At 35.9% G+C, this 15,276-nt stretch overlaps 1 protein-coding gene across 5 annotated transcripts in view; it reads right to left on the bottom strand.

The window, feature by feature from the left end:
* Window positions 1-15,276, bottom strand: part of NSF (N-ethylmaleimide sensitive factor, vesicle fusing ATPase) — a 141,880-nt gene that overhangs the window by 107,644 nt on the left and 18,960 nt on the right. For 4 of the 5 annotated variants that reach the window (XM_036268034.1, XM_036268031.1, XM_036268033.1 and 1 more), the window contains exons 2-5: window positions 14,273-14,358; window positions 11,268-11,367; window positions 8,686-8,725; window positions 1,874-2,040 (exon numbers count right to left, since the gene is read on the bottom strand). In XM_036268034.1, the coding sequence (XP_036123927.1) occupies window positions 1,874-2,040; window positions 8,686-8,725; window positions 11,268-11,367; window positions 14,273-14,358 (393 nt within the window). Of the gene's footprint in view, window positions 1-1,873; window positions 2,041-5,171; window positions 5,325-8,685; window positions 8,726-11,267; window positions 11,368-14,272; window positions 14,359-15,276 lie in introns of those variants that run through there. The other variant, XM_036268035.1, reaches the window with a different exon arrangement.

The following is a 15,276-nucleotide window of genomic DNA, read 5'->3' as shown; positions in this document are numbered from 1 at the left end:
CAATAAATATTTGTTTAATTAATTGATCAACTGACTAGTGGGTTCTTATCTCAGTTACGCCCCTGAATGTGTAGCCAAGGGCATGTCGTTTACCTTTGCTGAACCTAAAATTCCTCATTTGCAAAATGAGGAGGTTAGACAAGATAAATTCTGAGGTTCATTCCAATTCTAGTATTCTTTTTTTTTTTTATCCTCACCCAAGGACTTTTTTTATTTTTTACTTTTTTTGATATTTTGTTCAGATAGAGTGGAAGGGAGAGAGAGAAACATCAAGTGGTTGCCACCCACACGACCCAACCAGGGTTGGGGACAAACCGCAACCAAGGTACGTGCCCTTAGCGGGAACCGAACCCGGGTCTCTCCAGACCGCAGGCCAACGCTCTAACCGCTGAGCCAAACTGGCCAGGACCAATTCTAGTATTCTTAAAAATAATAATAAATGTACTGTATCCTTTTCCTGACTATCAGTAATTAGGTTTCTACTCACAAAGATTTGATATTATAATGTGTGGATTATCAAAATGTTAGTTTTATTCCAGCTCTCTGCCTTTGAACAAGAGAATGAAAATAAATAACACTCTTTCACTCCAACAACTCTTTCCTTCTACAATTTCTCTCATTCCCAGTCTTATATACCTTCCCACATGAAATACTGCAAGGGTAGTCCATGTAAGTCATTAGAAGCAAGGATTCTCAAATATTTTAGTCTCAGGATCCCTTTATAAGCCAAAATTTTCTGAGGACCCCAATATGGATATAATAGATATAACAGACCCCAATAGATATAATCAATATGGATTATATCTATCGATATTTATCATATTAGAAATTAGAACCAAAAATTTAAACATTAATCTAAAATTAACTAATTAATCCATCATGTGTTAATAAGAATAACATATTTTTAATTTATAAAATACTCTCTCATTTCCAAAATAAATAAACACAAGTTGGAAAAATGGCATGTGATTTTTTTGTAATCTCTTTCGTGGAAGACAGCTTGACCCCATGTCTGCTCCAACAGTCCGTGTGATGCACTATTATGTATCTACAAAGCTGCACCATTTGCTCACAACAGAGTAAGAGGAAAAAGACACATATGTCTTGGTAATAACATGAAAATAGTTCCTGGAGTTGCAAACCCTCTGAACCTGCCTCAGGGACTCCCAGGGGACCTTAAGACCGAACTTTGAGGACCACAGCTATGGAGCTATGGTAGGAGGAATGATGAAGAAAAGTCACAAAGAAGGAAACAAATGTAAGGGCAAAAGAGCAATGATTACCTATGTATTTATGTGTACAAACAAGTAGCAACTTATGAATTCATACATTTTTAAGAGTGCAATTTTAAAAGGAAAGAATTTCTTCCTAGGAAGTTAACAACATGATATTAACTGAAGTACAAAGGGCCAACACCAGCAATACCATTTTAAAGAAGAGAAAATCAGGGCTTCAGACGTTCTGTGAAAAACCTGAAAATATACATACATAATTTCCTTAAGATTCTCAAGGTGATTCATAACCAAAAAAAAGTTAAGAACTACATTTCTACAGAAATATATCAGTAAAAGAGAAAGATACCAAAGACTAAACAAATGCTCCACCAAAAAGCAAAGAAGAAATTTGAGACATGTATTTTCAGTGTTCCCAAATTTACGGATGAAAAAGCTGCTATAATTATATATGACATTGGAACCTAAGGTGACTTTAGAATATTTCTGCACATTTCCCTCACTTGTCATCACTCATTTTAGATATACCCGTTCATATGCAAAGCTCCTCTCAGTTTTTTAAAAGTAGAATAATTTTTGGACAATTGCAGGAATTAGAATGCCTTATAAAGAGAAAGGAATGAAAGACAATTTCAAACTACCTGTTGTCCCACTGAGAATGCCTGGTTGTTGAACTGTTGAATAAATTCTCCTGCCATCTTGTCAGTATCATAAGGGTTGGAGTCAATGCTTTTTTTCTGCAGGAAATCAATCTCGATGGTCATTGTGCCAATACATTGTTTGGTCTTGTCAAATGTATATAAGGACACTAGGGGGGGAAAAAAGAAACATTTTTTAAAATCACAAGGACACCAAATACTTGCTGTGTTTCAAGTAACTAAAAGTTTCGCCTCAATGAATCATAACAAAACTTGACCAAAAGGGGGCTTTATATGGCCTTCAGTGGAGGGACGTAGGCACAGATTTTAAAACAGTACATAACCACTAGAGATTTTCTTCATGTGAATTGATTTGAACATACTGAACAACACTCTCCTTCTACTTTTATTCCTCACCCAACTCTTACAGGGAAAACATAGCCCGCTGCTACCCATAAAAGGCCTCTGTACCCTCCTCAAAATGACAGCATTGGTAGTCCCAGTAAAGCTGACAGCATGCTGTTTCCAAACAGATTTTTCTTTGACACAAGAAAGAGCTAAAGTGAGAGGTGTATGGACTCTTCTGCCCTAATAAAGTAGGATGCAGGACAAAAAAAAAAAAAAAAGTTTTGAAAAATACTGTTTACTACGGGAGTTTGCTTCAAAGCAATTTAGAGTTTGACATTTCTTTTTTTAATACTATAAAAATATTTACTGAGCACTTACTATATCCAGGAAACTACAGTAAGTTCTATATGCTGCACATGCTTTTAACCCATTTTTGTATTAATAGCACTAACAGTATGTGTTAGATGCTTAAAATATTCATGAACTGTTCAAATTCTGTTCTAAACTTATTTCCTATAGTCTAGCTACTTGGGTTATGTACAATACTTTTCTGTATATTTTTTAATACAATTGCTTTTGTAAATCATATTTTTATATTTTGATTTGCTGTCATAAAAAGGGACACACACATATTTTAAAGATAAACGTTTTTCAAAAGCAAACTAACAAAGAAAACCAGGCTAAGAGATGGAATATGTACTGAAGATTACAGAAAAAGCTCAAAGCTCAGCTGGAAGTTTTAGAATACTCTCCTATCTCCTCCACTTCTGGATGTTTTGTTCTTTCTTAACATTTCCCAGAAAGTACAGGTTATTTGCTAAGTAACACTCATAAGCAAGAGGGTTTAATTGTTTCCCCACAGAGCAAAGATGTGTATAGGGTGAAATATTAATGTAAATATGAATTAGTTAATTCAGCAATCCCATTTCCATGTGACTGTCCCAGAAAGACTCTTGAACATTTGCCTAAAAACAGATCTATAGAGAGGTTCATCGAAGCATTATTTGTAATAGTCAAACACTGAAAAAAATGCTGATCACTAGGGAAATGATGAATGAAATATAGCATATAATATGAAATATTATACAGCAATTAAAAATGGTGTATATTTAATACAGATGAATGGCCCATTAAAACATATCATTGAGTTAAAAAAAGGATGTTGCAGAAAGATTTATATAGTACAATACCATTTTGTGCATTCAAGATTTGAAAATAGCTTGGCCGGTGTGGCTCACTGGCTGAGCATTGACCCATGTACCAAGGGGTTCCAGTTCAATTCCTGGTCAGGGTACATGCCCAGGTTATGGGCCCAATTCCCAGTGAGGGGTATGCAGGAGGCAGCCAATTGATATTCTCTCTCATCGATGTCTCTCTCTCTCTCTCTCCCTTCCTCTCTCTCTAAAATCAATAAAGAAAAAATATTTTTAAAAAATGATTCTAAAATAATTCTACAATGTCATAGTATGTATACATGTATGTGTGTATATACACATATGAATATACATGTGTGTATCATCTTCATAGCAAGAAACTTGAGTAAGTCTATTAGAATATCATACTGACTATAGTTTTCAAGTGCATTTAATTTAGGTCAATGTTCCCAAATAGAAAAGACCAAGCTGTTACACCAATTTCAAATGCTATGGGTAGTACCATGGACAGAATCGCAGGCAGCACAATAGTCAGCACCATCATCAGCCCCCAAAATATGCCCTGAAGGTTTCACCCAGAAGCAAAAAAGGGTAGTAAGGATGAAAATATTTTTTCATTTTATGGCCAAGAACAATTTAATGTCAAAGACTAACAAAAATGTTTTTATAAGCAAAAAAAAATTATAGCCAATGCTTTGAAAAAACTTAGACATCACAATGATAGGTGTAACAGTCAAATGTGTTCACTAACGTTCAGTTTGTAATACTTAAAATATGGCATTCCCAGATGAAAAGAAGACTAAATGATTCTTCCAGAAGATTCCTAAAAGCAAAATCATGACTTGACTAAAAAATTCTCACCTTGCAGACAGAACTCCTGTTCCAGAATCTTTGAATTAGTATTCCCTTTCATATCACACTCTCATCCTATCTATGCCTACATCTCTACTTACACAGAACCAGCTTTCTACCTTTATGGCCACACCAGCCACATCACTCAAGCCTCCACACCCTTCTTTTGTCTCATGCTTACTCCATCTTAGCCCCACCTGATCACTTGGTTATATAATTCTGCCCATTAAGTCTGTTTGATTCACTGTTTAAAGAGCTGACTTTACAATCAAGATAAGCATTTCTGGCAGTGCAAAATAAACAAAATTTAAGGAACAATTCGTCAAAATTTATAACCTTGAATGTTCACATCTTTTCACAACAAAATTTATCTACATTAAAGTTGGGGGAGAAGATTAACCAAAGAACTCATATGCATATATGCATTGCCCTTGGACAGATAACAGGGTGGTGAAGGCCTCGGGTGGGGCAGGAACTGGGAGGTGGGGGGCAAGGGAGAATAAAAAGGAGGGATATCTGTAATACTCTCAACAATAAAGAAAAAATAAACAAATAAAAGAATATCTTATAAAATAAAAAGTCTCCGAAAATAAAAGTTAAATTTAAGCTCACTCTCAACTCTATATTTAGAAAAATAAGTTTAAGAAAATTAGAAACCTAAGTTATATACCTGTTTTCTCATTAGATTTAACAAGTGTTCATTTTTATTTCTGTCAATGCCTGCAAATAGAGAATCCTGGCTTTAAGCACTGGGTTCACTTTGGTGCTGAATTCCCCCACTGCCTCCACTTCTCATTATGCTTCAGATAAGGGGGTGACAGTTAAGGGAATCATTTATGTCAGTTTTCCCCAAAATATGGCTGATTAGAACCACATAAAGGGGATTGTTGCCCTGGCCAGTTTGGCTCAGTGGTTAGATTATCGACCCACGGACCAAAGGGTCTTACGTTCAATTCCTAATCAAGGGCACGTCTCTGGGTTGCAGGTTCAATCCCTGGCCCTGCCGGGTTCCTGTGCAAGGCAATCAATCACTGTGTCTCTCTCACATGGATGTTTTTCTCTGGCGTGCTCCATCTCTCCTTCCCTACCCCCTTTTCACTCTATCTAAAAATCAATGGAAAAATATCCTCAGGTAAGAATTAACAACAACAATAAAAAAGGTTATTGGTAAAAACACAGATTCATGACTTTGTCTCCCCAGAGAAGAGGCCTGGGAATCTCTTTTTTAAAAACAAACTTCCCAAATGTTTCTTTTAGGCAAGTTTAGAAAGCACTAATCATACAACTTTCTCCACCGGCATAACATTTAAGTTCCCTCGAACTCAGAAAAAATTAAGTATCCTCAAACAAGTATTTAACATATGATACAACACCTAAAATGAGAATATTAAACACTAAAACAGAAATAGACAAATATAAGAAATGTAATAAGAGTTTGTTGAACTCAGGGAAAAAAACTGAAGAAAAAGAACAAAACTATTTCAGCAGTGAAGAATAATTACAAGTGCCCAAGAGAGAATATATTCAAATTAATATTAATAGGAGGCAGTGAAGAATGACAGAAAAACAACCAAGATAATAAAAACAATTTTAAAAGAACAGAGAGAAGGTGGTTATAATCAAAGACATGCAAAAAAATGTCCAACATATATAATTAGAGCCCCCGAGAAGAGAGTAAAAACAATTGGACTAAAACTCATATTTTAAACCACACTCTAAGAAAATTTTCTGGAAATAAAAGAAAACCTAGACCTACATATTGAAACAACCCATTGTATACCTGGGTTGTTGACTCAGAATGACCAATTCCAAAAATTATCCTAATAAGGATATTAGATTATAAAGACAGAAAAATCGCCGGTTTGGTTCAGCGGTTAGAGCGTCGGCCTGAGGTCCTGAGAGACCTGGGTTCGGTTCCCACTAAGGGCGCGTACCTCGGTTGCAGTTTGTCCCCGGCCCTGGTTGGTCGTGCGGGTGGCAGCCACTTGATGTGTTCCTTTCACATCGATGTTTCTCTCTCTCTCTCTGTTCCTCTCTCTCCCTCCCACTCTACCTGAACAAAAAATGGAAATATGTCCTCGGGTGAGGATAAAAAAAAAACAAAAAAAAAAAAACAGAAAATCCTCAGGATTCCCCAGCAGAAAAACAAATTACTTATAAAGCTAAGAAGATTAGACTGCACCAGACTTCTGAAGAATATCATACAAAGCAAGGCACCTGTGATGTAGCATTTTCAAGAAATTCCAGGAAAGATAACAAGCTAAAAATTGCATATCCTGCCAAACTGCACTTGAAATATCAAAGACAAAGAAAAATAGCTTAAATATACAAGAACTTTGAAAACACCCACACACACATATACATATATATACACACATATATATATATATACATATATATATATACACACATACATATATATACACACACACACATACACTTACTGGAGGAATCTACTAGAGGAGTTTATATGCAATCAAATAGAAACTAGCAAAATGTCTGAGCATGATCATTTAAGAGACTTAATTGTAGAGTTAAGACTAACAAGTATGGGGTCATGTATGGAAGAATCACATGCAAATATTATGCTCTGACAAAGTAGAAAGAAAGTAACTAACAAGAAGGGAGGAGAAAAAGGAAGGTAGAATATGATGATCATTAACTGTTGTATAGGTAATAGATGAGAGTCAAAGAATATCACTTAGAAATGACATAACAGATTTTTTTAAAAGGTTAAGTAAGAAAAGAAAGGTGGGGTACTAAGGGCACCATGAGAGGTGTAAATGAAAAAGTAATCACTCAAGCAAAAATATAAATATTGCTAAATACCAAAATAAAAAATTTAGAATAGCAAAGAAGACATACATAGAGAAACAACTAAAACATAAAATAACAGAATTAAGATCAAACATATCAGTCATATCAATAACTAAATGGGTTTAATAAACCTATTAAAAGAAAAAGATTTTCAAATTAGCTTAAAGCAAAATCTAACTCTATGTTATATACAACAGACATATTTAAAACACAGTGATTCAGCCCTGCCCAGTTTTACTCAGTGGTTAGTGTGTCGGCCTGTGAACCAAAGGGTCGCAGGTTTGATTCCAGTCAGGGTACATACCTGGGTTGCAGGTTTGATTCCCGACCCCAAGTTTGGGAGGCAACCAATTGATGTGTCTCTTTCACATCAATGTGTATGCCTCACCCGCTTCCACTCTATCTATCTAAAAAAAAAAAAAAATCAATGGAAAAATATCCTCTGGTGAGGATTAACAACAACAACAACAAATTAATTAATTAAAAAAAAAACAGTGGGGGAAAAAAGGAGAATCATCTGTAACAAAAATTAATCAATAAAAATAAATAAATAAATAAATAAATAAATAAATAAATAAATAAATAAATAGATAAATAAATAAAAACAGTGATTCAAAAAGGCTAAAAGTAAAGAGATGGGCAAAGATATACTGAACAAATTAAAAACAATAAGAAATCCTGATTATCAAAGTATAATTAAAAATATATTAAACAAGAAAAAGAACACAACATAATATAGCTAAAAGCCACAATTTACAATAAAAAATATAAGTTATGAATATCTACATACCAAATAACACAGAAACTAATATGTCAAGTAGAAAGTACAGGAGATGCATGGAAAAACAGACAGAAAAACACTAATAACAGAAGATTTTAACATACCACTCTCAATACAAGGCAGGTCAAGTGACCAAAAATAAGTCAGACTATAGAAGATCTAAACAGCATAATCAATAAAGTAAAGCTTGTGGATATATATCACTACAGATTGATAACAAAGAATATACCTCCTTCTCAGTGTACCCGAACCATTTCCTTGTGTGAATTGTGAGATGAGACACAAGATTTACCCTCTCGGCAAATTCAAGTATACGCTATCATACCATTAACTGTAGTCACCATTGCTGTACATTCAATCTCTAGAACTTACTCAACTTGTATAACTCAAACTTTGTACCTTTTGACCAACAAGTCCTCATTTTATAAATGTATTCCTCAAAAACATCACCACCATAAAAGAAAAAATTATCTCGAACACCAGTGCCTAGAAAGATTTCTCTGGCTAATTTTCCAATCTCCAATCAATTCATGTATTCCTGTTCTATCTTAGCATTTTTATACAGAGCTTCTAATGGTACTATTTGTGCACATATTTACCTTGTACATATTCTGTGAGCTATGAATATCTGGATATTCTTCCCCCATTAGATAGTAATTTTCAGGCAAACTAGCAGGCAGATAGAGGTAGGGATGTTGGTACCATAACTACTTACTGTCCAGTCTCATAGATCTAACCAGTATTATGATGACAATGAATCTGCAATGACCTTACAACCAGTAACAGGAATTTGTACAGATCTCCATAACTATGAGAAAATCATAAAAAAAAATCTCCCTCAAATAGCTAAAATATATACCTACCTTCTATTTCTTGCCCAATAGAAAGTCCAGCCCATTTTCGCTGTAAAATAAAAGAGAAAAAAAGGACACTTAAAGCCAAATCAATCAAAATTAGATAAATTAGGAATTTCTCTGAATTTCAGGAACACAAAGACCAAAATATGGTATACTCTTAAATGCTGAACTGTGTCCCACTAAAAGATATGTTGAAGCCTTCATCCTGAAACCTGTGAATGTGGCTGCATTTGGAAATAAGATTTTTGCACATAAAATCAAGTTAAGATGAGGTCATTTCAAATTAGGGTGGGTCTGAAGCCAATATGACTGATGCCCTTATAAGAAGAGAAGACAGCCCAGCTGGTGTGGCTCAGTGGTTGAATGTTGACCCACGCACCAAGAGATCGCCAGTTCAATATCCGATCAGGGGACATGCCCAGGTTATGGGCCAAATTCCCAGTTGGGGGCATGCAGGAGGAAGCCAATCGATGTTCTCTCTCATCCAGGTTTTTATTTCTTCCTCTCCCTTCCTCTCTCTCTAAAATCAATAAAGAAATTATAAAAGAAAAGAAGAAGAGAAGACACATGGGGAAAAAATCATGTGACAAAGGAGGCAGAGACTGAAGTGATACATCTACCAGTCAAAGAACAACAAGGATTGTCGGCAACACCAGAAGCTAAGCACGGAACAGATTTTTCCCTAGGGCCGTCAGAGAGATCATGGCACTGCTGACACCTTGATTTCAGACTTCTAGCCTTCAAAACTATGAGAAGAAATTTCTGTCTTTGTAAGCCACCCAGTTTGTGGTACTAACTTGTTACAGCAGTCTAGGAAACTTATGTGCTACAGTTTATATCTGAACATCCATCCCAAAATACAGTAGAGTCAGTACCACGGAGTAGATGCTCATTTGCATAATATAACACTCCCAAAGGTCTTTGTAGTATCAGACAATATTTCAATATTCTATATGTACTGTGGTTAGTTACACTGTTTATTACAGTATCACAAAAAGACAGACATTCAGTTCATAGAAACCAAATTAAAACTGGTCTATGTTTGCTGAAACCCAAGCAGGGATTCAAATCATGAGATGGTCACAACTAGTGATTGTGTACTAGCCAAAGGATTTTCAGTCATTTGCAGCCAGATTTCAGCTTTTCCCCAGGTTGTGACTGGTTACAATGGCAATAAGGTACAGAGGCAGGCCAGACTGTGTTTAGGAAGTAATTCAGGACTGGCTTGGTATAGATTCAAAATTAGTAATCACTGAAAACACTCCAAAGAACACTGAGAAAAATCATTTTTGGCTGAAAATCAATAGTTTGTCCACTCATCTGAACATTGTAGGTTTCGTGGATAGCTAAGAGGATGCTAAATTTTAAATATGTGCAACAGTAAGTGCTCTCCCTTCCACCTTTCTCACCACAGGTCACTTCTCCCTCCTCATCCCTTCACATCCCTCTTCTATAATATCCCATCCCACTCACAGCCAACCTGAAATTCAGCAGCATGCTGGGTGAGCCTAGACTTGGGGTCACAGAGAAGCCACAACTATGATCTGCACTTCAATTCCAAAGATAGCCTCAAAGGATGATAATAATAGTATCTATGGTATGGGGTTGTTTTGAGAAGTAAATGAGCAAATACATGCAAAAGTTACTTAGAACTGTATTTGGCCTATAGCAAATACGGGGGAAATTTTTTAATAGCAGAAAGACAAGGAGAAATAGTCAGAAACCCCATTTCTGACCACCAGAATCCCAAATTGAGCTCTGTGAAAGCTGGCAAACCCTAGAATATACCAAACCATTGATCTATAGGAACAAATGTGAAGAGTAGTCCTGATAATGGAAAAACATCCAAACAGAAAAAAGGGGAATAGTGAGTGAAGATGTCCCATAATTTCTGAGAGTTTCAAGAGATATTTAATAACAAAACAAGTGTTTGATTTCTCTCCCTAAACCTCCAGGAGAGCAAATCAATGCTTATTAGCATACTAGAAGGAGGCAGGGGTAGTATTTACAATGCTTGAGACTGTGAGATCAGCCTCATGCGCAAGATGATAAGGGAGAAAAGAACAGACTCCTACTTGTGGTGTTCCTAGATTATGTATTATGTGCCTGGAGCAGTGCTAGGCAATTTTCCCTCCAAAGAATTTACCAACAGTTACAAATGTGATCATCATCCTTCTAGTCATTATTGGAGCCCAGCAAGTTCGGTTGTAATATGAGATAACAATTACTCCTATCAGATTCTTTAGTTTGACATCACTGTTTTTAAAAATCACTATTAATAGATGTCAATTTGACAAGTAAATGTTATTTTTATATCTTCTCTGTTATCCTGGAAGTTAACATCAAAATAACTTAACATCTTATCTGATAGCTACCTGCAGAATTTTTAAAAATTAGAAAAAAATCCAGGCAATAAAAGCCAAACACAGTAAAATTGGCAATTAAGGCTATGTCTTTAAATTCCCTGTACATTACCTTGATGTTTTTCTTCAATGTGGATCAATACAGTTATAAGGTGATTGCTTTAAATGGACTGCTTCTTCTATGACTTTCACGAATGGAAGAGAATAAATTAACATCTGAGTTACCTGAGGTAAGCTGAATGCAATGCTCCCTGGAACCACTGATGGATGAGTCTTCAGTGTAAATGTGTACCTGTGGTTGGTAGAGGTCCTCACAATCACATGCCTAAAAGACAGAAACATAATCAGCACTCCGTGTCAAAGGAGATGAAGAATATCACTTCTAAATATCTGCATTTCCAACAACTGAGACTTGATGAGTACCAGGTGGAAAATGGCATTATATGAGAGTCCTTAAGAACTAGGAGCATTGCCCTGGCCAGTTTGGCTCAGAGGTTAAGAGCATCAGCCTGCGGACCAACGAGTCGCAAATTTGATTCCTGGTCAAGGGCATGTACCTTGGTTGCAGGTTCAATCCCCAGCCCTGGTAGGGGTTATGTGGGAAGCAATCAGTCTCTCTCACATCGATGTTTCTCTCTCTCTCCCTCCTTCCCTCCCTATCTAAAAATCAATGGAAAAAAAATCATTACGTGAGGATTAAAAAAAAAAGAAAAAAAAGAATTAGGAGCATAAATTTCATTTCCAAAAAATGTCAGCAATTCAAAATGTTTACCATAAGGAGAACCTTGGGGTAAACACATATCAAGCAGAATGAGGACCAAGTTCAAGAAGTACATACCACCCTAGCCAGTTTGGCTCAGCCGTTAGAGTGTCAGCCCGCAGCCCATAGGACTGCAGGTTTGATTCCTAGTCAAGGGCACATACCTGGGGTTGCAGGTTCGTTCCCCCCGAGTCATGTGGGAGGCAAACAATCGATGTTATCTCTCTCACGTTGACACTTCTCTCTCCCTTCTCTCTTCCACTGTATCTAGAAATCAGTAGAAAATATCCTCCAGTGAGGATTACAACAAAAAGATAGAGCACATACCAGAGCAAAACCAACTTCATTACATTTCCAATTTACATAAAACTGATCACAGTGATTAGAGTCCTTAATATTAAGTAAAAACTAGATGAATTTCCTCTCCTGAGTATTATTTCACCTCCTAAATAGGATAAAGGGAGGAGAACCAAAGATAGAAGAACCAGGGTATAAGAGTAAAAAAAGTCAGTCTTTAGGACGAGTGTTTAAATCTCTCTGCAGACTCTCACAACAGGCTGAAACATTAACCTATAAAAGTAAAAAGATGGTAAAAATTTAAAAAATTTCACAAAATATATCAGCTTTCATATAGATATCAGTATTTACTATTTTGTGCTAATTCACCCTGCTCAGAAGTTACCTATAAACAGATAAAATATAGTCATTTCATGATACTCTCTTACACCAACAAAGTACTAAGAACTGTGTATGAGATAGAAGCCTCAAACTTTATGTCCTTTTTAAATTATCTTTTAGAATGCTATAATTTTTAATATTAATGGTTTATGTTTCTATACATGTCAGTTTGCCACTAGAACACAATTCCTTATAGCTACTATATTTTAAGTAACCCCATCATGAGCACAGTGAACATTTGACATATGTAAAAGAAGTCCATAAACAAATCCTCACACTGATTATCTACACTCCAGTTTATCCATGGAAAGTTCTGTGTTCAACTTAGCATCGTAGAATTTTTAGGACTGAAAACAATATTAATACAGTCATGTGGTAAAACCCATTAGTATGAAGCTGAAAACCATAGATTATTACCAAATCTAACTCTATAAAACTCATGTATTTCACAGAAAGCTTAAAAAACAAAAACAAAAACAAAAAAAGGCTGTCAAAATCCTTCTTTTCCTTATCTCCCTAGTCTGCCTTCTGGACCAGCCCCTTCATCTCCTTACCTCTACCAACCTCAGAAGCATATGGACGGCACTGAACTTGATAGCAGGGCCTTTAGAAGTTCTGACAGTGGGTGACATGAATCAGTTAAAATAAATGACAATGAAAAATGCTTGTAAAGCCCTGGCCAGTTTGCTAAGTGGTTAGGGCATCAGCCTGCCGACCAAAGGGTCATAGGTTCAATTTCCTGTCAAGGCCAGGCACCTGGGTTGCAGGTTCAATCCCCCACCCCAGTCGGGGTCATGCGGGAGGCAACCAATTAATGTGTCTTTCTCACATCGATGTGTTCTCTCTCTCTCTCTCTCTCTCTCTCTCTCGCTCTCTCTCTCCCCCCACCCCCTCCCTCTCTTCCATTCTTTCTAAAAACCAATGGAAAAAATATCCTTGGATGAGGATTAACAAAAACAAAAAAAACTTGTAAAGATCTGACATTTATTTGTTGTGCATCTTCCAATTTTCATGTCTTAAATTATCTTAGTAGTGATCAAAATGGCTAATATTTATTGAGGACTTATTAATGTGGTAGGTACTGTTCTAGGTGCTTTATTTGTATAACTCAATCTTTACATCTACCCTGGAAGATATCATCATTATCATCATCATCCCCATTTTACAGACGAGGACACAGAAACACAGAGATGGTAACTTATCCATGGTCACCAAGTTCGTAATTGGCAGAGCCAGAATCCAAATTCAGACAACCTGACTCCAGAGCCTAAAACCTAACGACAACGCTATATATGATTCATATGACCAGTATGTTTAATTCTGCTAAGAAAAACAAAAAACAAGTTATAAAAATCAATGTATGATTTTAAAAACATTACAGTTATGAAAGTTTAATACAGTAAAGACTGAAATACATAACTCCTTCTCATCTCTTCCATTTTCTAACTCTGCAAGAGGAATAAAAATTTTTTTTAATTTTACTTTTTTTAAAAAATTATTATTATTTTATTTTTGTTACAGATGTTTCTCCTTTTTTTCCCCATTGACATCCTCCTCCCTATTCCCCTCACCCTGCCCCCGGCTTTGTTGTCCGTGCCCATTGGTTATGCGTACATGCATATAAGTTCTATGGTTTATCTCTTCCCTCTCCCTACCACCCCCTCTTCTGAGGGCTGTCAGTCTGTACCCTACAATAAAAATTATTTTCAAATTTACTAAAAAATAAGGGCTCTGTAGAACTTTGTAAAATACCATTTAGTAGGTTAGAAGAAAATCAAAGTTAGATACTCACTGGCCAGACTGGAAACCTTTTTCATTCACAACTGCACAGTTGGTTAAAGATAATTCATCTGTAGGACATCTCGCAGCTACCATACTCTATAAAAATCAATGATTAGGAAAATAAAAAATTATCTTTTATAAACTTAAAGAACAGTTTATGTCTTCCTGTCCTCTATTCCTCATCACCTGTTATAAACACCTATTATTTTTTACTTCCAGCACCCCTTCCTCTGTGATAATAGCAAACCCTTCCTTTGGAAAACTGTTCCTTCCTCATTCCACATGCTTTAGCGGGTGTGCCAATCACAGTACACATACAACCATATAGAGTCCTATTCTACCCATGGGACCTTATATAGACCGGTGACAGAAGAAAGGTATTCTCCTTGGCCTCACTGCCACATGGAAGATATTCTTCTCTAAGAATAAAACTATCACAGAGAAAGCAAAGGTAACAGAGACACAGACAAACAAACAAAAGCCCTGAAACACAGACCTGGCAACCAAGTTAAAGTCCATGAGTTCTGAACGTTGGTTATAAGCCAGTAAAGTCCCTTTTTTGCTCAAGCTTATTTGAGTTGGTTTTCCATCTCTTCAAACAGAATAATTTTGATTGATTCAAACACAATGAAGTAAATTCAGTAAGTCTGATAAAGTGTATCATGAAAAGTATATTTTTATAAGAGATCCCAAGTGGCTCTAAACTGTATCTCCTATAGACTGAGAAAAACCATCTTCCAAATATCTCCCAACAAAGATAAATACAGGGTTATATTTTTAAAAAACAGCAAATAACAATCTTTTTGATCAATAGCAACTAGCAAAATATTCCTTCATATGATGTATTTAACCAATAACCTTCCATCATTCTAAGGTTTCTTAGTTAGTGAAATATAACACTCATAGTCCATCTGTTTATGACTAAAGTGTCCATTCTTCAAACCTCAAGCCAAAGCTTATTCTTCTTAAATCTGTCTCCCAAATACAAATTTATAGAGGAAGACAAATTACTTT

The sequence above is a fragment of the Molossus molossus genome, unplaced genomic scaffold (genome assembly GCF_014108415.1).
Source record: "Molossus molossus isolate mMolMol1 unplaced genomic scaffold, mMolMol1.p scaffold_m16_p_19, whole genome shotgun sequence".
In the NCBI taxonomy this organism is placed as follows: domain Eukaryota; kingdom Metazoa; phylum Chordata; class Mammalia; order Chiroptera; family Molossidae; genus Molossus; species Molossus molossus.
Note: the sequence above shows the minus strand (reverse complement) of the source record. Positions and strands in the feature narration are given on the sequence as shown.